General features: G+C 43.5%; 1 protein-coding gene across 7 annotated transcripts in view; it reads right to left on the bottom strand.

Moving 5' to 3' along the window:
• CACNA1E (calcium voltage-gated channel subunit alpha1 E) overlaps window positions 1-27,369 on the bottom strand; it is a 1,192,401-nt gene that overhangs the window by 371,397 nt on the left and 793,635 nt on the right. For all 7 annotated transcript variants that reach the window (XM_073643295.1, XM_073643291.1, XM_073643293.1 and 4 more), the window contains one exon: window positions 1,419-1,525. In XM_073643295.1, the coding sequence (XP_073499396.1) occupies window positions 1,419-1,525 (107 nt within the window). The remainder of the gene's footprint in view (window positions 1-1,418; window positions 1,526-27,369) is intronic.

Below are 27,369 nucleotides of genomic sequence, written 5' to 3'. Positions count from 1 at the left end.
TCTCATCAGCACCAACTGTTATCTTCTATCTTAGTAATGTAAAAATCTGTATTCACTGAAGACAGATTTTACCTCGGAATTGAGAATTTTGAAAATGAATGATCAGTCCTGGAGGAGAAAGAAGCAGATTTCTCTGATAAGATATGTTATAAAGTTGCTTATTTTCAAATATACTATTGATTTATGAAATTAAAATTAAAATGACGATTACTCTTTAAACAAAGTATTGTAGTTTCAGGATATTCATTTTCCATCACACAACAGATAAACTTTTATAACTTTCTATTAACTTTTTGTGTATTAACTTTTATAGTTTTCACCATCGAATATTGCAATTTACTAGGAACTTTTATAGTTTATTGCTGGAAGATGAAAACTTATCCAGGTTATGTGATCTTTACAGAGATGTATTTGTTATATTCACAGTAGAGTTATCAGAGCTTCCTCTGGTAATGATGCAAGTATCTATTGACCGCCACATGGACAAGAATTGTCATTCAAACAATGAAGATTCCCATCCAAAGGCCACGTTCACACGTTCAGCATTTGGTCAGTATTTTACATCAGTATTTGTAAGCCAAAATCAGGAGTGGAACAATGAGAGGAAAAGTATAATAGAAACACGTCACCACTTCTGTATTTATCACCCACGCCTGGTTTTGGCTTACAAATACTGATGTAAAATACTGACCAGATACTGAACATGTGATTGTGGCCTAATTCATAAAGAGTGGCGTTCTGTGCGCCAGTATTATTTATGTGTGCGCTTACGAAGCATGGGCCAAATTCGTCAAGGCGTGCGTAAAATATGATGAATTTATCAGCCCATTCCAGTTAAGATCTGACTACTTTTCAAAAAGTTGGTCATGCCTGGCGTAAAAAAGGCAAAAGAAGCAATATTTTTTGTTATAGGTTGTGCCAAAATTTTGCTACATTTCAAACAGTTTTAAGTCAGAATTCTGGAGAAAACAGTTTGATGGATTGGGACCTATGACTTTATTATCTATAGATGTTCCTTACCTTTTCTCTTAGCTTGGCATATCTCAAGATGAAAGCCTCGAGCTGACCAGCTTCGAAATATAAACACAGTCTCATGATACTCTGTAGGGAGATGTTTATGCTATATGTCTATTTGTGGTCACCTAATGGTTTTGATGTGAGTTGCAGTCAGTTGAGAGTTTTGCTAATATGTCACAAATAAGTATTGTGCGAAATTATAGCCCTCAACAATATTTTCGGAAAAGTAAATTATGGAACATTTGTATCAGAACCCCTAATTTTATGCACTATCCTTTTATTTTTACATGGGGTATAACTTATAATGAAGTATTTTTACATTATTATTGGGTACAGTAACTGATAGATCAGGCAGCAAGACATAGAAATAAAGGGTAAAAGGCTCATTGCAATAGACTTACCAATCTACGAGACATAGGTGTCTTGTCGTCTCCAGGAAGATGCTGCTCCAGTGCAAGGACAATGCAGTTTGCGATGATTGTGGCAAGGATCATATATTCAAATGGAGTAGAAGAGTGGTTAAGGAAAATATAAATAGATAGAAACATATACAGACACTAAGTATACAATTAAAGGGAATGTCCACAATTACAAGAATGGAGCAACTATTGGAATATTGGATTTTAAAGGGAACCTGTCATCTGATTCATGCTGCCCGAACCATGGGTGGCATGAATCAGAGCCCGACTGCACTATTGCACCAAACACTGCTTTTAAAAGCCGGTCTGATACTATGAATGACTAGTTCAAGGCCTCCAGGTTCTCTTTAAACAGATTCCTTTGACTGACAAGTTTCTCCCTATGCATAAACATTGGGAAAGACCTGTCGGTCTAGTGGAGCAGAAGGGGGAGAAGCTGGCGGGGACTAGCCTTGGACTAGTCATCTGAGACATATAGTCCCCGATTGGTTTTTCAAGGTATACTTTTTTTGAAGTATTCAAAGTATTCAAAGTTTCAGAGTAAAAATATACTCAACAGCAGCCAACATATGATTCATGGTACTGGTAAATCAGGCAGCACATGGTTAGGTGCAGACGGCCGTAGATTCTCCCATTCGAGAGAATCGGACTGATTATGCAAACGACACTCTGATCACACTCTTATCAGAGTGTGATCATAGTTTGATTCGATTCTCTCGGATGAGAAGAAGATGGAGACTAAAATTTCTTCATCTTCTCTATTCTGCCAGTCCTTGGAAATCGGACTACACTCAGATGTCATCCGAGTGCAGTCCAATGTTTTTCCACACACTCATTCACTTGCATGGCCGAGTGTGATCCGAATATTGAATCAAATTTCGGCATGAAGCGATTTTTTCCTCAAACAGACTCTGTCCGAGAAAAAAAATTGAATATGTGCATGGCCCCTTAGAACAACATTGGTCCGAGTGCGATCTGACGTGGATCACACTTGGACCAATAATATGGTCGTCTGCACAAGTTCTAAATCTGCGGCCAATTTCCCTTTAACATCCAATTAGCTTCAACAAAATCTTATAGTAAAGACAAAGGAAACTCAAAGAGCATAACACAATCACATCCCTCTTCATAGCTTTGGTGAAAAAAAGCTTTTTTTGTGCCCAAGATGGAGGTTTAAGAATTTGCATGATCATTTTCATGCCCCTTCATCCCTTCTTCTCCCCCAATTTCTTCCATTCAGTGCTACTTGATTCTTGTCCTCTACAGGCAAATGTTCATTTTATTAGGCATCCATATTTTTTTCTAGTGACAGACACTTCTCCCCCATCCATGCACTTAGAGGGGTTGTCTACTTTGTCCCTGATTCATCAATCAGTTGAAACCAATTTTTGAGGTTTCAAAAAGTAAATCAGATATTTTTGTGCGTAGAATAAAAGAAACAAAAAAATAATTTTGATTATTTATAGACTTTAGATCAGTTTTTCTGATATTAACAATTAACCGCCAGACACTTGAGAACAACAATCTGCTCCGTACTTAGTTTGCTTTAATTAACTACATGAGAACATTTTTTTTAACGATTTATTAACAAAGACCAGCCAAGAGTAACATTTCTACCCAAGGATTTGTTGTTTTTGAGGAAGCCTGTGAAATGGTAGGTTAGTGAGGTGTCCCTGCCGTTCTATTTTAGCTAAATAGCACTACATACTCTCGAGGTGTATAAAGAAGTCCCGATGCGTCTCCGCAGGCCTCCTCCTTAAATGCATAGATCGACTGAAGCTGACAAAATGTCATCAAGAAAACAGGAAGGTAAAATGAGGCGGCTTCCTAGAACTAGCAAAGGACCCAAAAAAAAGCTCAATGACTGAAAGTGGTAGTAAATATCATTCTTGGTTTGTTAAAGGGATTGTCCAGGCTTGGGTTTCACTCTATGGGACTGCAGACTTATGAACACTCACAGCGCGCAGTGTAAGAACTGTCAGGATTCTCAGGTACCACAAGTTTGTGATTTGACCACAAGTATGTGATTTGCAAACTTCTGGCCACATTCCAACTAGACGTGTGTAGCCTCGCTCAATTCACTTGTACTGAGTGAGGCCATGCACGTCTAGTCGTCACGTGACTGCATGTATGCAAATTGCATACTTGTGTCACGCAAGCTGAAGGAAAGACTAAGTGACACAAAGGGAAGGGGGGAAGGGGGCCAAGACTCTAGGGAAAAGGGGGAGTGGAGACCTCCTAGGCTGACCTGATATCTCCCTGACTCCTCTAAATGTCCCAATATTGATTCTGCACTAGTCGCCGCACAGGAACCTAGCCCTGTCTTTTCCTGGCATTTGAACCTGGCAAGGAAGGAGGGGGATGAGAGCTAGTCGAACCCCACTAGCAACTAAAGACAACAATGGGGAACAAACAAGGGAAAGCAGCTTAGCTTTAGTTGACTTCAGAGAGATGAACACAGGTCCTCTTAGCACCACAGAGGAAGAAGTACTGCTCTTGCCAGAACCATCACAAGGGGTTATGTGAATATCGCCGGCACCTCCCTCTAGCAAACAGCAGGTATTTAAACACCCAAGCCTGGTAGTCAATTAGCAGGAGGAAGGTAGCCACTAGGTCCTATCAAGAGACAGATCTAGGAAAATGTCTGCAATGCCAAACGAAGAGATCTCCTGCAACCAACTGCAGGGTGACTGTCTGTTACATCTGACACACCCGTGACAACTTGTGGTCAGGTGCCTGCTTGCTCCTGGTACTGGCACCGTAGAATCCTGACAGCATGCACACTGCATGCTGTGAGGATTCAAAAGTCTTGAAACCCAAGCCTGGACACCCCCTTTAAAGTATCTTTACAATATTTCAATGTTCTCTGTAAATAAATAAAAAAAACTAGTACAGAGATCATCAACAAGCAAACAGCCCCAGGCTGCAGAACTACAACATTCACCATGCTTAGTGATGTACAAGAGTTAGTCCTTGTGTCTGTCAGCTAAAAAGTGCATGAAGAACAGGAACCCCCCTGTAATGCACACGCCCGGGCTGAGCGGCATGTGCGTGTGATTCCACTGGACCGTGCCGGAGAGTGAATGCCTGGAGGGGCGTAACTAGGTATTCACCTGATCCGACCAGGGTCGCACGACGGCATACGACGCCAGTGCACCCAGGAGGAACCGAGCAGAGGGACCAGGTGCTACTCCAGGACAGACCCCGGACACGGCTGTTGACCCACACAGGGGAATACAGGAACAGACTGGTTAGGCTGGCACACAGACTGGTGGGAATAGGCAGGCACGACTGGTATGCGGGCAGGCGGGTATGCAGGCAGGGGGGTACAGGCAAGCATGGCTAGAGTGCAGACAGGAAGGCACTAGCAGGTAGGAACACAGGCGGGATAGGACCCAGTACACACTGGGACTAAGGAACAGAACCACAGATGTGGCGGACAAACACAGCAGAGTGAGGCCGCCCAGAGAGGTGAGCGAGAGCAGGGCAGGATGAGACCGCCTGGAGCGGTGAGCAAGAGCAGAGCAGGACGAGGCTGCCTGGAGCGGTGAGCAAGGGCAGAGCAGGACGAGACCGCCTGGAGTGGTGAGCAAGAGCAGAGCAGGACGAGACCGCCTGGAGCGGTGAGCAAGAGCAGAGCAGGACGAGACCGCCTGGAGCGGTGAGCAAGAGCAGAGCAGGACGAGACCGCCTGGAGCGGTGAGCAAGAGCAGAGCAGGATGAGACCGCCTGGAGCGGTGAGCAAGAGCAGAGCAGGACGAGACCGCCTGGAGGGGTGAGCAAGAGCAGAGCAGGACGAGACCGCCTGGAGCGGTGAGCAAGAGCAGAGCAGGACGAGACAGGGCTCTGTTCACACGGAACAGACAGGAAGGGAAAGGCAGAGCCAGATACCCACAGGGTACTTGCAGTGAAGTAGCGAGTGGACCACAAACTCACAAACGGGAGTACAGAGACGACAAGTAGAAGTTAGGTACGAGTTCAGACTCTGCAGAAAAAGGAAAGGAACGGACATAGAGGCAAAACAGGTAAAGGATAGGAGAGAGTTCAGACTGGAACTGAGTGTACGGAAGAGACCGACACTGCAGCGGGATACAGGAGCGGGTCTGGGAATACGGCCCCCAGAGAGGCGGGACGAACAGGCAAGGAGCGTGTACAGACAGGACAGACAAGATACAGGAGCGGGTCTAGGTAATCGGCCCCTAGAAGGCAGGAGGAACAGGCTAGGAGCGTGTTCAGACAGGACAGACAAGATACAAGAGCGGGTCTAGGTAATTGGCCCCTAGAAGGCGGGAGGAACAGGCTAGGAGCGTGTTCAGACAGGCCTGGAAATATAGCCTCCAGGATAGGCAGACAAGAGAAACACAGAACGGGACCTGGCACCTTCAGAGTGCAAGCACACACTGAATGAAACACAATGCTCAGGCAGGGATTGATTGGAGCAGCTGGGTTATATACCAGGTGACAGACAGAAATAGGCTGAGGACGCACAAGGGGTGTGACCCACAGCAGGTACAAAAAGCAGGAAGTGATCGGGCGCCGCCCTTAAGCAGCAGAAACAGACACAAACAGACAGCATGGAGGGAAGCCAGAGAGACATTCTGGACTGGAGATCAAGTGCGCGCTCTTGCACAGTGGGAGATGGACCACCATGCAAGGGCGCCGCCAGGTATGTTACACCCCCTCTTCGTGCTGAGCCTTTATTTTGCAGAGATCACTGAAGTTTTTCTCCTCTTCCCAGCAAACAATGGATTGCAAGTTACAGATAGAGCATGGAGGGGCGAAAACTGGTGCAGGGTGCAGACAGAAATGGTGCTATTGCTTATGTACACACATGACACATTATTTTGAAAAGCTACTTCAAAGCATAGTTACCCTTTTACTAAGAGTAACCAGTAAAATATGTAAAACTCTTTTTTTTTCATGTCAAAAATGTCCATAGCCTTCAACCATAGAGACTACCAGTCTCGGACTGGCTCATATGAGAGCAGGTGAATCCTCCGGTGGCCCGCCCACATGACTCATTACACTTAATGCACAATATAAAGATAAAATATGCATCTCATTTATTTAACAAACTACCTATTTTATTATTTTATGGAAGCATAGGCTGAAATTGCATAGAAAAGTAGCTGTAATCCACATAGTATCCTATATCCATGGCTATTAATATTTACATGTAGCTGAAGAGTTGGCCCCCAGAATGTATTTTACTGATGGGTCTTTGGTACCCCAGTCTGACACTGGATGTCACTCAAATCAAATGTTAAATTACAAGTTTGATGGCCATAATATAATAATGATACAATGTGATGTCATCAGTAACAGCACATAAAGCCATGATTAGTTGTCACTTTGCATTAAATAATGCAAATATACACTGCTCAAAAAAATAAAGGGAACACTCAAATAACACATCCTAGATCTGAATGAATTAAATATTCTCATTGAATACTTTGTTCAGTACAAAGTTGAATGTGCTGACAGCAAAATCACACAAAAATCATCAATGGAAATCACATTTATTTACTAATGGAGGCCTGGATTTGGAGTCACCCCCAAAATTAAAGTGGAAAAACACACTACAGGCTGATCCAACTTTGATGTAATGTCCTTAAAACAAGTCAGAATGAGGCTCAGTATTGTGGGTGGCCTCCATGTGCCTGTATGACCTCCCTACAACGCCTGGGCATGCCCCTGATGAGGTTGCAGATTGTCTCCTGTGGGATCTCCTCCCAGACCTGGACTAAAGCTTCTGCCAACTACTGGACAGTCTGTGGTGCAACGTGACGTTGGTGGATGGAGCGAGACATGATGTCCCAGATGTGCTCAATCGGATTCAGGTCTGGGGAACGGGCGGGCCAGTCCATGGCTTCAATACCTTCATCTTGCAGGAACTGCTGACACACTCCAGCCACATGAGGTCTGGCATTGTCCTGCATTAGGAGGAACCCAGGGCCAACCGCACCAGCATATGGTCTCACAAGGGGTCTGAGGATCTCATCTCGGTACCTAATGGCAGTCAGACTACCTCTGGCGAGCACATGGGGGGCTGTGCGGCCCTCCAAAGAAATGCCACTCCACACCATTACTGACCCACTGCCAAACCGGTCATGCTGAAGGATGTTGCAGGCAGCTGATCGCTCTCCACGGCGTCTCCAGACTCTGTCACGTCTGTCACATGTGCTCAGTGTGAATCTGCTTTCATCTGTGAAGAGCACAGGGCGCCAGTGGCGACTTTGCCAATCCTGGTGTTCTGTAGCAAATGCCAAGCATCCTGCACGGTGTTGGGCTGTGAGCACAACCCCCATCTGTGGACGTCGAGGCCTCATACCACCCTCATGGAGTCGGTTTCTAACCGTTTGTGCAGACACATACACATTTGTGGCATGCTGGAGGTCATTTTGCAGGGCTCTGGCAGTGCTCCTTCTGCTCCTCCTTGCACAAAGGCGGAGGTAGCGGTCCTGCTGCTGGGTTGTTGCCCTCCTACGGCCCCCTCCATGTCTCCTGGTGTACTGGCCTGTCTCATGGTAGCACCTCCAGCCTCTGGACACTACGCTGACTGACACAGCAAACCTTCTTGCCACAGCTCGCATTGATGTGCCATCCTGGATGAGCTGCACTACCTGAGCAACTTCTGTGGGTTGTAGAGTCAGTCTCATGCGACCACGAGTGTGAAAGCACAACCAACATTCAAAAGTGACCAAAACATCAGCCAGAAAGCATTGGTACTGAGATGTGGTCTGTGGTCCCCACCTGCAGAACCACTTCTTTATTGAGTGTGTCTTGATAACTGTCAATAATTTCCATCTATTGTCTATTCCATTTGCACAACAGCATGTGAAATTGATTGTCAATCAGTGTTGACGCGATATGGGTACGCGCGTACTCCGGCGCCACACTCCTCCCCTGGCCTCCGGCAGAGCAGGACACAGCAGCGCTGGGGCACAAGGAAGAAAGGGGAGTATAAGTGTTTGTTTTTTTATGTGTGCAGCGTGATAGGAATGAGGGGTACCATGCATACCAGGAGTGGGAGGTGAAGGGGCCACACATACCAGGATTGGGGGATGAGGGGGCCACACATACCAGGATTGGGGGATGAGGGGTACCATACATACCAGGATTGTGGGGTGAGGGGTATCATGCATATCAGGATTTTGGGGGATGAGGGGTGCCATGCATACCAGGATTGGGGTTGAGGGGTGCCATGCATACCAGGATTGGGGGATGAGGGGACCATGCATACCAGGATTGCGGGATGAAGGGACCATGCATACCAGGATTGAGGGATGAGGGGACCACACATACCAGGATTGAAGGATGAGGGGTACCATACATACCAGGATTGGGGTGAGGGGACCATGTATACCAGGATTGGGGGATGAGGGGTGCCATGCATACCAGGATTGGGGATGAGGGGACCATGCATAACAGGATTGGGGGATGAGGGGACCATGCATACCAGGATTGCGGGATGAGGGGGCCACACATACCAGGATTGAGGGATGAGGGGTACCATACATACCAGAATTTGGGTGAGGGGACCATGCATACCAGGATTGGGGTGAGGGGACCATGCATACCAGGATTGGGAGGATGAGGGGGCCACACATACCAGGATTGGGGGATGAGGGGTACCATACATACCAGGATTGAGGGGTGAGGTGTACCATGCATACCAGGATTGGGGGGTGAGGGGACTATGCATACCAGGATTGGGGGTGAGGGGACCACACATACCAGGATTGGGGGATGAGGGGTACAATGCATACCAGGATTGGGGGTGAGGAGACCACACATACCAGGATTGGGGGATGAGGGGTACCATGCATGCCAGGATAGGGGGATGAGGGATACCATGCATACCAGGATTGGGGGATGAGGGGTACCATATATATGAGGATTGGAGGATGAGGGGTACCATACATACCAGTATTGGGGGATGGGGGGTGCCATACATACCAGGATTGGGGGATGAGGGGTGCCATACATACCAGGATTGGGATGAGGGGTGCCATGTATATCAAATTTGGGATGAGGGGTGCCATGCATACCAGGATGAGAGATGGGGTGCCATGCATACCAGGATTGGGATGAGGGGTGCCATGTATACCATATTTGAAATGAGGGGTGCCATGCATACCAGGATTGGGGATGGGGGGTGCCATGCATACCAGGATTGGGGATGAGGGGTGCCATGCATACCAGGATTGTCAGATGAGCGGTGCCATGCATACTAGGATAGGGATCTGGGGGGGCCATGCATACTAGGATTCAGATGAGGGGCCATGCATACCAGGATAGGGATGAGGGGTACCATGTATACCAGGATAGGGATGAGGGTAACAATGCATACCAGGATTGAGTATGAGGGAGCCATGCATACCAGGATGAGGGGCACCATGCATGCCAGGATTGGGATGAGGGGTGACATGCATACCAGGATTGGGGGTGAGGGGTGCCATGCATACAGGATTGTGGGTGAGGGGTGCCATGCATACCAGGATAGGGATGAGGGGTGCCATGCATACCAGGTTAGAGATGAGGGGTACCATGCTTACCAGGATAGAGATCTGGGGGGCATGCATACCAGGATTCAGATGAGGGGCCATGCATACCAGGATAGGGATGAGGGGTACCATGTATACTAGGATAGGGATGAGGGGTACCATGCATACCAGGGTGAGGGATGGGGTGCCATGCATACCAGGTTAGGGATGAGGGGTACCATGCATACCAGGATGAGGGGTACCATACATACCAGGATAGGGATGAGGGGTGCCATACATACCAGGATTGGGGATGAAGGGTGCCATGCATACCATGATAGGGATGAGGGGTACCATGTATACCAGGATAGGGATGAGGGGTGCCATGCATACCAGGATAGGGATGAGGGAGCCATGCTTACCAGGATGAGGGGCGCCATGCATGCCAGGATTGGGATGAGGGGTGCCATGCATACCAGGATTGGGGGTGAGGTGTGCCATGCATACCAGGATTGGGGGTGAGGGGTGCCATGCATACCAGGATTGGAGGTGAGGGGTGCCATGCATACCAGGATAGGGATGAGGGGTGCCATGCATACCAGGATTAGTGGTGAGAGGTGCCATGCATACCAGGATTGGGGGTGAGGGGTGCCATGCATACCAGGATTGGGGGTGAGGGGTGCCATGCATACCAGGATAGGGATGAGGGCAGCACATAACAGGATGGGGGAACAGGATTGGGGAGCACAAATACCAGGATGGGGGCAGCACAAATACATACCAGCATGGGAGACCATATACCAATAACAATGCTCTCCACCCAGGCGTAGAACAGGCTCAATAAATAGTCCATATATATTGTGGCTCCTCTTTCTGGTTTTGTTTGCCTTCTCTATGGTAAAAATACACATCTATACAAATTGTATATCCTCTATAACTTATCTTGAATTGGCAAAACTGGCATCTAGGCTCTGTGCACACAGTGTCTGAGCCCCATGTTGGTTATACCTTGAATACACCAGTAAAAGTCCAAACAAATGTCGATCATATACAGATGTATCCAAGTTTACCTTAAAGAGGCGCAGGAAAGGAGATTTCAGCGTCAATATTTTCAATAAAATCACACTTTATTAGGTAAATGCTAGTTATGCTGGACTTGGGAATTTTTTAACATTTACCTAATAAAGTGTGATTTTATTGGAGATCTTGACACTTGAATCTCCTTTCCTCCACTTGCTTTTCTTGCAGCACTGCAAGTTTCCATGCATCGGATCTTCATGTGGGTAAGCTTACCTTCTTTTTTACTTGTACCTTAAAGGGGTGGTAAAAAATTAATTAATTTTCATCCTAAATTACTATTTAATACCGTAATCAAATCTATTTTCTAATATACTTTAATTAAAAAGTCCCTATGCTTCCCTAACTACACTATCTAACTGCTTTATTTTATTTTTTTTACTACTTACTTTTTGATGACGCATCATTTGAAAATCCTAATGCATGCTGGCAAGCATCATCAGGGGGCAGTGGCTACGGTCACTGCCGCATCCACTGCCCCTTCTCTGAAATGAAGCGTCATCAATGACAACCATTTCGGGGATGGGCTGGTACCTGCTTTACTGAGAATGTGTGGGTTGTCAATTCTGATGGATGCTCAGTAGATTCTTATCACTGCGTGATGTGCACAGTGACAGTGCACTCTCTCACCGGCTCTGATCAGGCAACAGAGTGCACTGTCAGTGTGCTTCATAAGAGCATTACCCTGTGTGCAGAGACCAGTGCAGCCCCCGCAAGTGACATCAGTGGTCGCAGTAGTGTATTTTACTGAAACCCACTTGTGATGTTACAGCAGCTTCCCTTACTGAAAATCACTTGTGATGTCAGAGCAGCTTCCAATACTATAGCCCACTTGTGATGTCACAGCAGTTTCCCTTACTGATACCCACTCAATGTCACAGCAACTTCCCTTACTGTAGCCCACTCTATAATGTCATAGTATCTTTCCATACTGAAACCCACTTGTGATGTCATAAAAGCTGCTTAATAATATTGTACAGCTGTTTAACCATGGCATGACACTACCAACATAGGGCTCCTTTGCAAAAGGAAAGCTTTTTGATTTCCAGCTGCTACCCTGATGACAGGGGTATGGTAACTATTGAGCTCCTCATTCATAGCTCACCAGAAAATCTCTCCCCAGCATACGAATCCACTATCTCATACCATCCACCAGACAATGGGAACCACTATTATTATATTATTAGTAAATAAAAACATTGTTTTTTCTATACCCTCAAAATTAATGAAATATTGATGTACCATATACAGTGCTGGCCAAAAGTATTGGCACCCCTGCAATTCTGTCAGATAATACTCAGTTTCTTTCTGAAAATGATTGCAATCACAAATTCTTTGGTATTATAGTCACATAGTTAGTAAAGCCGAATAAAGACTTGCGTCCATCAAGTTCGACCTGTTAGTTCTGTAATTGCTAAAGTTGATCCAGAGGAGGGCAAAAACCCCAAATGATTTGGCCAATCTTCACCTGAGGAAAAATTCCCTCCCGACTCTGAAACCAGCAGTCAGAATAAATCCCTGTATTAACCTACTATTTTATTCTATTGTTAAGTATATGCAGAAATCTGCCTGGTATCTAGAAAAGCATCCAGTCCCCGCTTGAACTGGTGTAGTGAATCCGACATTACCGTCTCCTCACTCAGTGAATTCCATATTCTCACTGCTCTTACCGTAAAGAACCCCTTCCTATGCTGGTGCTGAAACCTTTTCTCTTCCAGTCTTAGTGAATGCCCTCTTGTTACCGTAATATCCCTCCTTTTGAACAAATCCCGGGCAAGGTCTCTATACTGTCCCCTAACATATTTGTACACATTTATTATGTCCCCCCTCAACCTTCTCTTTTCCAGGCTGAATAGTCCTAGTTTTGCCAACCTCTCTGGGTATTGCAGTCCCTCCATTCCCCTTATTAATTTTGTTGCCCTCCTTTGTACCTTTTCAAGCTCATTTATATCCTTTCTATATATTGGGGCCCATAACTGAGCACAGTATTCCAAGTGTGGTCTGACCAGTGCTTTGTACAGTGGAAGAACAATGTTCTCATCCTTTGCAGCTATACCTCTTCTGATACATCCCATTACCCTGTTTGCCCTTACAGCAGCGGCCTGACTTTGGGCACTCCAATTTAGTTTGCTATCAATCAAGATGCCCAAGTCCGTCTCCATCTCTGAATTCCCCAATGATTTCCCATTCAGTGAGTACTGGTGACTTCCATTTTTCCTTCCCATATGTATGACCTTACATTTCTCCTCGTTAAACCTCATTTGCCATTTAATGCTCCAACTACCCAGCTTATCCAAATCCCTCTGTAGGTCTGCACTGTCCTCTTTTGTATTAATTGTTTTACATAACTTTGTGTCATCTGCAAATATTGATATTTTACTATTTATCCCGTTGACTATGTCGTTAATAAAGATATTAAATAACATTGGGCCTAGTACAGACCCCTGTGGTACCCCACTAGTGACGCTTACCCAATCTGAGTATATTCCATTTATAACCACCCTCTGCCTTCTATCCTTTAGCCAGTTAGCTACCCACTTGCAGACATTTTCCCCCAGCCCCATCATTCTCATTTTGTATACCAACCTATTATGTGGCACGCTATCGAACGCTTTTGAGAAGTCGAGATACACGACATCCACTGGTTCCCCCTGATCTACTCGAGAGCTCACCTCCTCGTAGAAGTCAATCAGGTTTGTTTGGCAGGAGCGATTCCTCATGAATCCATGTTGGTTCGGGGTTAATAGATTATTAGCATCAAGATGCTCCATGATTGCCTCATTAATAAAGCCTTCAAAAATTTTGCCCACAACGGACGTCAGACTCACCGGCCGATAGTTTCCGGTGTTACTTTTCGCTCCCTTTTTGAATATTGGCACTACATTCGCCTGTCGCCAATCAAGTGGTACAGACCCAGTCTCAACAGAGTCCTTAAATATAAGATATAACGGTCTGTCTATCACATTACTTAGTTCCCTTAGTACCCGTGGGTGTATGCCATCAGGTCCTGGTGATTTGTTTATTTTAATGTTACTGAGGCGTTTCTGTACCCCAGCTTGGGTTAGATTTGTCATACTTAGTGGAGGATTAAGCTTGTCACTTCTCATTTCGCCTGTTAGTTCTTTTTCCTTTGTGAAAGTTGACGAAAAAAATTTATTTAATAGATTAGCTTTATCCTCATCTTTCTCTATGATTTTGCCTTCATCACTTTTTATCGGTCCAATATTATTCGATTTAATCCTTTTACTATTTATATACGTAAAGAACAGTTTGGGATTTGATCTACTTTCCCTAGCAATACGTCTCTCTGTTTCCTCCTTTGCTATTTTTATTTGTTTTTTGCAGGTTCTCGTTTTTTTCTTGTAACACATTAGTGCCTCCTTGCTGTTTTCCTGTTTTAATCTCTTGAATGCCTCTTTTTTGCTATTTAACGCCCCTTTTACGTTCTTATTCAACCATATTGGTTTCCTCTTGTTTCTGGCCCTTTTATTCCCATACGGTATATACCTCTCGCACTGAGTATTCAGAATTCTTTTGAAGGTTTCCCATTTACTATTCGTATTTCCTTGATTAAGAACTTTGTCCCAGTCAATAAGTTGAAGGTTTTCTTTCAGCTGATCAAACTTCGCCCTCCTAAAGTTTAATGTTTTAGTTGTTCCCTTATTGATAACCCTACTGAAGGGCATTTTGAAATTGATAATATTATGATCGCTATTACCTAGGTGCCCCCCTATCTGTACCTCAGTTATTCTATCAGGCCTATTAGTCAATATTAAGTCCAACACGGCCTTCCCTCTCGTTGGTTCCTGCACTAGTTGGGAGAGATAATTATCCTTGATATTTGTCAAGAACCTTTTTCCTTTCTGCGATCTACAGGTTTCTGTTTCCCAGTCAATATCCGGGTAGTTGAAGTCCCCCATTACAATCACCTCATTATGTTTTGCTACTTTGTCTATTTGTCCTAATAGCAGTTTCTCATTCTCCTCTGTTATATTGGGTGGCTTATAGCAGACCCCCAGTAATATTTTATTATTATTTTTTGCCCCCTCTATCTCTACCCACATGGACTCGACCCCCTCTTCTCCCTCTCCTATATCTTCCCTTAGTCTGGGCTTTAGACGTGACTTTACATATAAGCAGACTCCTCCGCCCTTCCCCTGTTTCCGGTCCCTTCTAAATAAACTATAATCTGTTAAATTTACCGCCCAGTCGTAGCTATCGTCTAGCCAAGTCTCTGTTATACCTACGATGTCATACCTCACCTCCGATATAAGCGCCCGCAGCTCATCCGCCTTATTGGTCAGGCTTCTTGTGTTGGTCAGCATGCAAGATAAAACTTTGGGGTTATTTAGCATCCTATTCTTCTCTAACGATCTAACTGTACTATCCCCACCCCCCTCTCCACCCTCATTATATTCACTTCTCCCCTTCCCCCTTGCTTGCCTCACATCCCACCTATTTCCTTGGTTTCCCCCCCCCCGTCTCTAGTTTAAAAACTCCTCCAACCTATTAGCCATCTTCTTCCCCAGCACCGCTGCACCCTCCCCATTGAGGTGCAGCCCGTCCCTACGGTAGAGCCTGTAGCCGACAGCGAAGTCGGCCCAGTTCTCCATGAACCCAAACCCTTCTGCCTTGCACCAACTCTTTAGCCACTTATTCACCTCCCTAACTCCCGTTGGCGCTCCTGTGTGGCTCGCGGGATTGGTAGTATTTCTGAGAAAACTACCTTGGAGGTCCTTGCCCTAAGCTTCCTACCTATCGCTACATATTCCTTATACCCCTTATCTTCATTTTATTTGACTTCAATGAAAAAAACACAAAAAGAATTGTCCTAAAGCCAAATTGGATATAATTCCACACCAAACCTAAAAAAGGGGGTGGACAAAAGTATTGGCACCCTTTGAAAAATCATGTGATGCTTCTCTAATTCGTGTAATTAACAGCACCTGTAACTTACCTCTGGCACCTAACAGGTGTTGGCAATAACTAAATCACACTTGCAGCCAGTTAACATGGATTAAAGTTGACTCAACCTCTGTCCTGTGTCCTTGTGTGTACCACATTGAGCATGGAGAAAAGAAAGAAGACCAAATAACTGTCTGAGGACTTGAGAAACAAAATTGTGAGGCAGCATGAGCAATCTCAAGGCTACAAGTCCATCTCCAAAGACCTGAATGTTCCTGTGTCTTCCGTGCGCAGTGTCATCAAGAAGTTTAAAGCCCATGGCACTGTGGCTAACCTCCCTAGATGTGGACGGAAAAGAAAAATTGACGAGAGATTTCAACGCAAGATTGTGCGGATGGTGGATAAAGAAGCTCGACTAACATCCAAACAAGTTCAAGCTGCCCTGCAGTCCAAGGGTACAACAGTGTCAACCCGTACTATCCGTCGACGTCTGAATGAAAAGGGACTGTATGGTAGGATACCCAGGAAGACCCCACTTCTTACCCCGAGACATAAAAAAGCCAGGCTGGAGTTTGTCAAAACATTCCTGAGAAAGCCTAAAACGTTTTGGAAGAATGTTCTCTGGTCAGATGAGACAAAAGTAGAGCTTTTTGGGAAAAAGCATCAACATAGAGTGTACAGGAAAAAAAAGAGGCATTCAAAGAAAAGAACACGGTCCCTACAGTCAAACATGGCGGAGGTTCCCTGATGTTTTGGGGTTGCTTTGCTGCCTCTGGTACTGGACTGCTTGACCGTGTGCATGGCATTATGAAGTCTGAAGACTACCAACAAATTTTGCAGCGTAATGTAGGGCCCAGTGTGAGAAAGCCGGGTCTCCCTCAGAGGTCATGGGTCTTCCAGCAGGACAATGACCCAAAACACACTTCCAAAAGCACTATAAAATGGTTTGAGAGAAAGCACTGGAGACTTCTAAGGTGGCCAGCAATGAGTCCAGACCTGAATCCCATAGAACACCTGTGGAGAGATCTCAAAATGGCAGTTTGGAGAAGGCACCCTTCAAATATCAGGGACCTGGAGCAGTTTGCCAAAGAAGAATGGTCTACAATTCCAGCAGAGCATTGTAAGAAACTCATTGATGGTTACTGGAAGCGGTTGTTCGCAGTTATTTTGGCTAAAGGTTGTGCAACCAAGTATTAGACTGAGGGTGCCAATACTTTTGACCGGGCCTTTTTTGGAGTTTTGTGTGAAATGATCAATGATTTGATTTTTGCTTCATTCTCTTTTGTGTTTTTTCCTTGCAAGCAAATTAAATGAAGATAATAAGACCAAAGAATTTGTGATTGCAATCATTTTCAGGAAGAAACTGAGTATTATCTGACAGAATTGCAGGGGTGCCAATACTTTTGGCCAGCACTGTATTTATGAATGTATACATAGAATTAATTCCCATCTAGAGCATTTTGGCATTTCTAGTTGCGCTTGGAAGTGGGATGATATTTGTTGAGTAGATGAAAGAGAATAAACTTTGAAAATATAATTGATAAATTGAATAGGTAAAATATCAAAGGCCAAACCATCCAAATGCTAATCCAGACTCCTTGTGGAACATAACACTTTCTCTGGGTAAGAAATACTGACTCACCAGGTGGTGTCAGGGGCTGACATTTCTCATGCTAATTAGAAGCTGCACCGATCCATTTTATAATTAAGTGATAAGCAGCAAAGGGAACATGTGATATAGTGTAATTGTGAAATATGTGTCAGAGATAGAGAAGCGGGGCGATGACCTGAATGTACGGGACTAAATGCAGACCTGAAGTAATTTTAGGTTAAGTTATGTTCATGTAGTCAACGGAAAAGAACGGATACTAGAGCAGATTAACTTCTGACAGAAGTGAAGGCCAGAGGTTTGCCATCTGTGGTTCTCCAGACTCAACTACAACTCCCAACAGCCACAGAATGTCCTAGACCACGCTGAGAGCTCGACTGATCTTATACTATGAAGTCAGGTTGAAAGCTTTTCCAACAGCTAGACGGTCACATATTCCAGACTACTAAAAAAGACCATAGTCTAAAAATGTGCAACAAAGACTTTAAGGAGTCCTCCTGGACCTTATAGATGAGCAGCTGCACCTGTGTACTAATAAAGGAGAAATGGTGCAGGTTGTAGAAACTCAGCACATACTATGTCTGCAAAAATTGATGGCTTATCCTAAGGAGAGGCTATAAACGTTAAGGCATCAAAGACCTGTCTAAACAGTCGCGCCAAAATATTTACACTATTAGTCATGCACACCTCTGTGGCATGTGTAGTCGACACCGCTTATCGTAATGCACTGAGGAGGGAGGGGCGAGCGAGCTATTAAGCTACCGAAATGGACGGTTACCTACCTTCAATACATGAGGAAAGATGACGAAAACAAACTCGCTTGGGGTCCAATAGACCCCACGCGATTAATTAAAGGTTAATTTTTATGTGACATGCTAGGAGACCATATAAAGGAGCTTAAGAGCTCATTCAGACTTTAGCGATTTTTCTCGTACACATAAAACGGTCCGAGTTTTATCAGCATTTTTGATCCAATTTTCATCAGAGTTTGGTCATTGACTAGTATTGTGACTTGGATCAAAATCGGACATGTCTCTATGATTTTATGTGGACTATTCAGTCTGCAAAAATACATGGGCATGTGAAAAAGACTGATGGGACTCGTACGGAGAAATAAAATTTGTCCTCTTTGAAACACATTTTTGCAGCTCTTGAGCTCTGCTGTATTATAACAATATTGCTGCCCTGGCTGCCTGTGAGATGGAAAATGAAGCTGAGGGTCTGTCAGGTATAATCACATACAGCTCTGCAGTGAGATCAGGAGAGCAGAGAGAGGCCATTACTTGTCTCACACTGGTAACTCCCCCTTCATGTAAAATAATCTCTGGATGCAGAGTTATCTTCCAGGCAGCATCCTCCCCATAGCCTGGAAGAGGTCATTTACATAATCGAATAAAAGATGATTTATCCACAACAAGGCATCTGATATGAGGCACACAGTAGGACTTTTTTTCAGCTGACTATAACCTGTATGCCCATATTAATAGTTTCAATAGGTCAAATGTGGTAACAGACATACTTTAATAACTTTATAATGAAAATGTAACTTTTCAAAAGTTACCTTCTCCTATCTTCATGGCTTGAGAGTGATGTCATATCTTTGCCACCTCTAATTTAATACATATTGCTTTCTTGCAATAAAGAAATGTAAAAGCGTTTACCTGGGACGTAGAATGTATTAGTATACAATTGAAAGCTATTTTATACTGTAGTTTCTCCATTACAATGCTTTAATCTCTGTTTTTCAGTTTAGCTAAAATGAGAAGACCCAAGGAAGATCGGGTTCTGGTACCCGATCTGAACTTTATTCCAAAGTTTTGTTCTGGTACCAGAAATGTACCCAAACTTGAAGCAGAATCCGAATGCCATTGAAAACAATGGGGACCCAAACTTTTGAGTTCCCTCCGGAACTCTGAACATTGCAACGGACTTCTGGAAGAAGTCCGTGTTTGGCATTTTGCATCGGAAAGTAACTGTCCTGTACGAACCACAAACATTTAACTTCGGGTTTGCTCTCTACACATCTACACATAGAAAGTTGGGTTAAGATATTTTAACGTCATACAACTCATTGACCTTTATAAGGCTAGGTGTCAAATTGTACTTTTTTAGTGCCGTAATATCCCAGTGTTCTGTTATTTGAGTCAAGATAACCTTTGCTAGATCTGTAGCTCACACCTACATGTTCATTACATCCGTTGTAAACTCAGTTGTGCTCCAGTAAACATAGCTCTGCCTGGAAATCTGTGATGTATGAATTACAGAGCTCTTTTTTCTTGAAATCTATTAGGGTCCCAAAGAAGTGACACCACCAATGTCATTTTTTGGCTTGTCCAAGAAGACTTAACAAAAGGTAGAGATGTGTAATTTCTTACCTTTCTTTTTAAGCTCGACATATTTTGAGATGATACAAAATAACAAGCTTTAAAATAAAAAAAAAACAACTTTAATTTGTGATACTTTACTGGGAGATGTTTATGCTACTGGTGCCTGTTTTGGCCACCCAGTGGTTGTGATGAGAGCTGCAGCATGTTAATGGTTTTGCTAGGATATTGCAATAAAGTATTGAGTTAGTATATGGAAAAATCAGACTCTTTATCAAAATTTGCAGACAGGTAATAGTGTACACACCTGTATGTTAAGGTGGAAGCACAGCTTTTAACCATGAGAATCCATATACTGGTCTTCCTAGTAGGCCCCCTACACCGGTGATATGCCCCTTTACAAATAGACTAAGTGAATAACCTTGGTTCTTTGTAACTGCATAAGAACTTGTGGTATCAAAATAAGTACAACATTTCTGCCTTTCATATTATTTCATAGCTGCCAGGATACATTGAAGACTATTTCCGATTCCATGTCACTCAGCAGCACAGAAGAACATAACTTCATTACTCCCCAGAAGCAAGGACAATATCCCTTGACAGATGTAGGAATGTAGGCAGACATGCACACTATGGTTGGAGAAAATGAAAGGCTTTGATGAATTTAAAACAGACTTGAGCGAGGCAAAATAAAAGATCTAATAGAAAGGTACAAGCAATATATCCATACACCAGGCATTTCTTCCCCATTCTAACAAGTAAAGTTACTGCACAGATACCAAAAATATGGTTCAAGCTACTTCCAGCATTGACAAGTGATAAAGGCTTTTTTTGTACCTGCAGCATTGACAACTTAAAATATTTTTTTGTTACCTAAATGCACATATTTTTGGCAAAAAAGATATTTTTTTAATTAAGTTTCATTAAAAATGTTGCATCATTTATCTTCTATACCCGCTGTCTGCCATATGGAGTGACACTGATACAGTTCTGCTTAGCATTCTGGGACTTGTGGTGCTGTTAAGGCAGTGAGCTTGTGGGTTAATTCCTCAACTCTGTTGTGTCGTTAACTCCCTGTTCTGGGTCTTTCCGGGGCTACTCACTATTTAAGCTACTCACTATTTAATCATCTAGCTTCTTGTTTCCAGTTGCCAGTTATACGATACATTTATCTCTGGTTCACTCCTGATTCCCAGCTCTGACTCATCCTGTTTAAACCCGTCCTTGACCTCAGCCTGTGATTTTGATTACCCAACTGCTAACCGTTCTCTACCAACCCATTCCATCGGCCAGCAGCCTCTTAGTGGATTTAACCTATGCAGCCCTGCATGGTTAAATGGTGAAGTCTGGCCATCCTTTGTAATACAGTAGATGAAGTGGGTAGCACAATGCTTGTCTGTGGAAGTCCTTTTAAGAACTGCCAACCCCATTTACAGTGCACCATTTTTTAACTCCTTTATAAGCGACACCATTACAATGACCTGAGAATGAACATTACTATACCTTAATTCTGTGTCAAACTCAAACACACAGAGGGCCAAAATGAAAAACTTGGACAAAGTCAGGGGCCATACAATATACAGTATAATGGGCCCCACATAGTCCTCCATACCGAGCCATGGGCCCCGCATAGTTGTCACTGGTGTGTCTGGTGTGACAGACAGTCGCTCTTGAGCTGGCTGTAGAAGATCACTGCGCTTGGCATTGCAGACGCCTTCTTGATTCCCTCATCTCTGTAGTATAGTTATATCTTTCTTCCTTTAGGACCCAGCAGCAACCTCCACCTTCTGATGCTGATTGACACACCCTTGCTGGGTAGGTAAATAGTTTCAGTTTCTCCAGAGAATCGCCGGTGATAGTTCTATGTATCTCTGTGCAGACTTGGAGCACTAGCAGTCGGCTAGTATCTTCTCTGGTGCCCTTGGAGGACAGTTGGCGTTATCTCTCTGGTGTCTGCTCAAGCTAAGTGTATCCCCTTTGTTTGTCTACCTTGTTGTCTTTAGTTTGTAGTGGGGCCTGACTAGAGCTCACCCCGTCTCCTTCCTATCTAAGGCCAAGCTCTAGTGAAATTCAGGGCTTAGGTTCCTGCTCAGCGATAGTTGTGGAACCTATATAGGGACGATAGGATAGTTAGGGTGATATTAGATCTGCCTAGGGGTCTCCACTCTCCCTTTCCCTAGAGTTTGGGCTTTCTCCCCCTCTTTTCTTCATGTTGCACTTAGTCTTTCCCTCACCTTGTGTGACAATAGTCCTCCATACAGAATAATGGGTCCCACACAGTCCTCCATACAGTATAATGGCCTCACATAGTCCTTCATACAGAATAATGGACCCCACATAGTCCTCCATACAGAATAATGGGCCCCACATAGTCCTCCATATAGAATATTGGGCCCACATAGTCCTCCATACAGAATAATGGCCCCACATAATCCTCCATACAGAATAATGGACCCCACATAATCCTCCATACAGAATAATGGGCCCCACATAGTCCTCCATACAGAATAATGGACCCCACATAGTCCTCCATACAGAATAATGGACCCCACATAGTACTCCATACAGAATATTGGGCCCCACACAGTCCTCCATACAGAATAAAGGGCCCCACATAATCCTCCATACAGAATAATGGACCCCACATAATCCTCCATACAGAATAATGGGCCCCACATAGTCCTCCATACAGAATAATGGGCCTCACATAGTCCTCCATACAGTATAATGGCCCCACATAGTCCTCCATACAGTATAATGGCCCCACATAGTCCTCCATACAGTATAATGGCACCACATAGGGGTGGTGGTTCTGGTATTACGGGCCAGGTTTAGCCCAATGCCCAGAGTTTTACATGTATGCTTTAATTTGATGAAATGACATGCTCATCACTACAGTTGGAAGCAATCAAGTGAAGACTTGTAGAAATAAGATTGATATCACTGGAAATTGTCCATCAAGCACTGGGTGTATTCATGGAACAGAAATCTCCAAATACAACTGACAGGTTATTGTCAAGACAATACTGATTTGCTATACTATGAGCTTGTAAAGTATGAAAAAACTGCAAGAAACAGAAAAGTGCAATGGGGTCTTATCTGGGTAGAAAAAAAGAGGATAAAACTGTACAATTGTGCTCACTTGGTAGGCTTGTGTGCACACAGACACTAATGAGGCTATGGGTGCTACAGTCCCACCAGGAGAAATCAAGAGAAACTGGAAAGGAATAGGCTAACCTGCACTGCCATCAATAATAATGAGAAGACCGAATTCCAAAGATGTGAGGTTTAATAGTCAATGCGTTTCGAAGTATACACCTTCTTCATCAGGACACGATCACCGTGGTTTGTCCTGATGAAGAAGTTGTATACTTCGAAACGCGTTGACTATTAAACCTCACATCTTTGGAATCCGGTCTTCTCATTATTATTGATGGCAGTGCAGGTTAGCCTATTCCTTTCCAGTTTCTCCTGATCTAGTAAAGGGCATGCCTAGCGATAGATAATATTGTTAGAAATAAAAGTGCAATAATACAGGTTTGAATATAATTTCTGATTAGAAAATATATCCTTCTGGATGCTCAGCAAGAAATGTCTTTAACAAATGTATGTAAAAAATGAATTTCATTGCTAGACTACATTACATACAGAACATTTTGTTATTCACTGATATGTCATATAGCAGCGCACCATTGTGGGACTGCCATCTTTTGGAGGCATTGTTCTTCTTTTATCATTACTTTTTGTTTGAAGGATCACTTAAAAATGCATAAAAACAAGCAAATCATAGGTCATCCCTCTGCTGGGATCTCCAGTGACCAACTATAATCTGTGAGAGGAAGCAGCAGCAACTATATAACTTATATGTGGATTCTGTAGTCTATGATGTCCATTGCAGACTTTAGTTCTAGTAGAATGTACGACTCCTTTCAATGAAACTGATTTGCAAAGGAATTTCCACACTATGATATTAATAACCTCCATGTATGCTACAATGGGTCAAAATATCAAGTTAATCACAAAGTGGAACCCAATTAAGTAAAAAATACCTTGAAAGTTGGATCAATATAATGAACTGGGGTTTATAGACAAAACATATTAACTAAAACCAAAAATAAGGCAATAGTAGTCCCCACCAAAAAAAGAAACATTCAAATAATAAACTAAATTCTTAATACTAAATAATATAAATAATAATTAATAATAATACTGAAATAAACATTATTGAAAAATGTGGCTACACATTAAAAAAAAACATGAAACACAAATGGACAAAGATAAAAACAAATAGAGCGGTATGTAGAGCAAAAATGTAGAAATATACTGAATGACATGATTATTGCAATGGAAATAATTTAATTTAAAAGCACTAATTTCCATGATTAGTTGTACCACGACATATTCATAATATAAGGCTGGGTAATAAATAAAGATTAATTATCATTTCATATTCCCCAGAGAGTAAGAAAATAAGAAAAATGAATAAATTATGTTAAGCCACTAAAATGTATAATATAATTGACAAGTTCTGCAGGTCTAGTGGTATTGAAGGTAAGGACATGCAATTTAGGCTAAAGTGAGATAATTCAACATCCCAAAAGGTAGTATATGCTAACCAGATTGCATGATATGGCCTGCTGTCCTCCAAACACTCTCATGAGAGTTTCGCTAAATTGCTTTGTCAGGGATTTGTCCTGAGATTCGCAGACCCCAAAGCATAATAAATGTTGGCGTTAAAGAAAAAAAAGGGTTATCCTCACCTACCCCTGACCATCAACTGACCCTATGCACAGCTAATTCCCTCTGGTCCAGTCTTATTGTTTCATTATGCTTTTCAGCGCCTCTGGCGGTCACTAGGTCTAAAGCAATGTCCCGACGTCACATAAAGCCTAGTCAGTAACCTGGTGAGCCCTGGAGGTGCTTAAGAACATAGTAAAGATAGAATTCCTTGTCAATGACATCATGATGTGCATCGCCCTACGAGATCATGATATTGTGTGAGGCTTAGAGAGTGCAGGACATACTGAAGAACACTGTGAAGATGGAAGACCAAGTCACTGACTAGTCTTTAAGTGACGTCTTGATGTGCATCATCATCATGATGCATGAGGCTTAGTGAGCCCTGGAGGTGCTGAAGATCACATTACAGATGAAAGACAGTACCAGAGGAGCTAGTTGTGCAGAGGACCAGGTGAGGTGAGTACAATTTCAGCAAAATAGTGGTCAAGCTGGCTGCCATTTTGACGGAGTACAGTAAATCGAAATGTAATAAATTCAGATTATACCTAATCTGAACTTTTTTGGAAAGTTCAAAATATATTTGATTCTCTTCAAATCGATTTTTTTCTTCCCTAAGGAGAAGGGATAAACGAACCCGAACTGCACACTTTAGGGTTCATACCGGACGCCCAGTGTCTGGTGCTGAGCTCTGAACACGGACGTCTCCTGGAAGTTTGGTAGTTCGGGGAGGAGAGAGAGAGAATTTTCCAGCTCCAAAGTTCGGGTCCCCATTGATTTATATGAGGTTCAGGTTCTGGTTGAAGTTCGGGTACAGTTCTGCTACGCGAACCGAACTTTGGACTAACGGTCGAACCCGACGAACCCAAACTTCCACTGGTCCACTCATCCTTGATTATGAATAAACCTTTCATTGATAAAGCTGAGATCCAGATAATGGTTTCATCCATCGTTAAGTGATATTTTTCATTCTTATGCTTTTATTGTACGTCATGGGTCACAAGCAAAACTCAAGAAGGTCGGCCTTTATGAAACATAAAAGAAAACAGGGTAATTGCCTCTAAGATAGCAGAATTTATTTGACTGCTATGGTAAATCAATGGCATTTCAAAGCTTGTCAGACCACAGATGTGATGAAGAGGAGTTTTTATTAAAGCAGAATATACATACGTTTAAAGGCACGGGCTATTCAAAGGGAAAGACGAAAACACAGAAGGAGCGAGAAGTGCTCTCTTCAGCTTCTGTGCCGTCAGACCGTCGATATTACACTTCAAGAAAGACGTCTTAAATAAAAGGAAGAGTGAAGAAATGCTTGATCATTAAACCGCCATTGTGCGCATCTGGCACCGCGGCATGTAAATGTATATATCTGGGAAGCAAATTGTCTTCACATAATACCAAATGACTCTGAAGTACCCTCTTAACCAAAAAGCACAGACGCGTTGTGATCAATTCCTTGGGAGTAAATACTATTCCCTAAGTGGCATCTATCAATGAAGTTAGTCGTTATGACAAAAAATATCCATCACGTAAAGTAAAAAAAAAACTAATCTATTAAAGCTTTTAATTAGATATTTGTCATATTAAACCTTGCATAAATCTACAATACATGAGATTGGCACATTGATGTGTTTTCCGTTCTAGGGGCCTACACTCCTTGTAATGGCTGTGGCGTTAGTTACAGGTCTCCATGGCAACACAAGTCTGCAGTATTCTCTCTGAACGGCACCTGCGTAATTTTTTCGCTTTTCTTTCACATTCAATTGGTTAGTGGTGATAGATGAGGCTGTGAAGCGAGGGAAGCTCTGCTCTCAGCACCTCTCATCGCTCGTACACCACATGGATATTATCTACGACCTGCTTCTGTGCACCATTGTTTGTCCAGTGATGAAAGCGTTTCGCATGCTGGGAGTCAGCACGATGCTTACACCTGGGGGTGGGATGGAGCCTGCAAATAGATAGCGGATCTATAAAGAGGGAATTGATCAGAATTGTTTATTTTTCTTATATATTGACCTTAAAGGGAACCTGTCACCAGTTTAGTCATTTATGAATTACATGTCATGCAAGGTCTGGGAAAGACCTACTGCAACTCAAAGGGATGAGGGAAAGGGAGTCCAGACTCAAGGGAAAGGGGGGGAGGGAATGGAGACCTCCTAGGTTGATCTAGCATTACCCTGTCTCCCCTAACATCCCTGTATTGGCTCTTCAGCAATCGCCGCACACGTGCCTCGCCCTGTCTTTCTCTGGGGTTAGGCTCAGGCTAGGGAAGGGAGGAGATGAGGACTAGTCAATCTCCACTAAACACTATAGACAACAAGGAAGGACAAACAGGGGGAAATTGCTTAACTTTTAGATGACTCCAGACAAATGTGCACACGGCCTCAAGCTCCAGAGAGGACAAAGTACTGCTCTTGCTGAAGACTTCACAGGTAGTAATGAATATAGCTGGCACCTCCCTCTAGAACACACCAGGTATTTATACACCCAGGCCAGGGAGTTAATTAGCCAGAGGGAGGTAGCCACTGGGTCCTAGACACAGCCTCTAGGAAGATGTCTGTAATGCCAAACGTAGATATCTCCTGCAACCAACTGCAGGGCGACTGTCTATCACTTCTGACACACCCATGACACTATAACTATGATCATATTCAGCGCCTGTGCTGCACTCAATAAATGCTTATATAATCCCTGACTAAACCCCCCCCAAAAACCTTTTTAAGTTGTCCCGTGCTCTATAGTAATAGGGTCGGTCCGGTCTGATTGGCATGGTTTTGGGACTCTCCATCCCCCCC

The sequence above is a fragment of the Phyllobates terribilis genome, unplaced genomic scaffold (genome assembly GCF_046119375.1).
Source record: "Phyllobates terribilis strain yellow unplaced genomic scaffold, ASM4611937v1 Scaffold_8__6_contigs__length_399053987, whole genome shotgun sequence".
In the NCBI taxonomy this organism is placed as follows: Eukaryota; Metazoa; Chordata; class Amphibia; order Anura; family Dendrobatidae; genus Phyllobates; species Phyllobates terribilis.
This window is presented reverse-complemented; position numbering and strand designations above follow the sequence as displayed.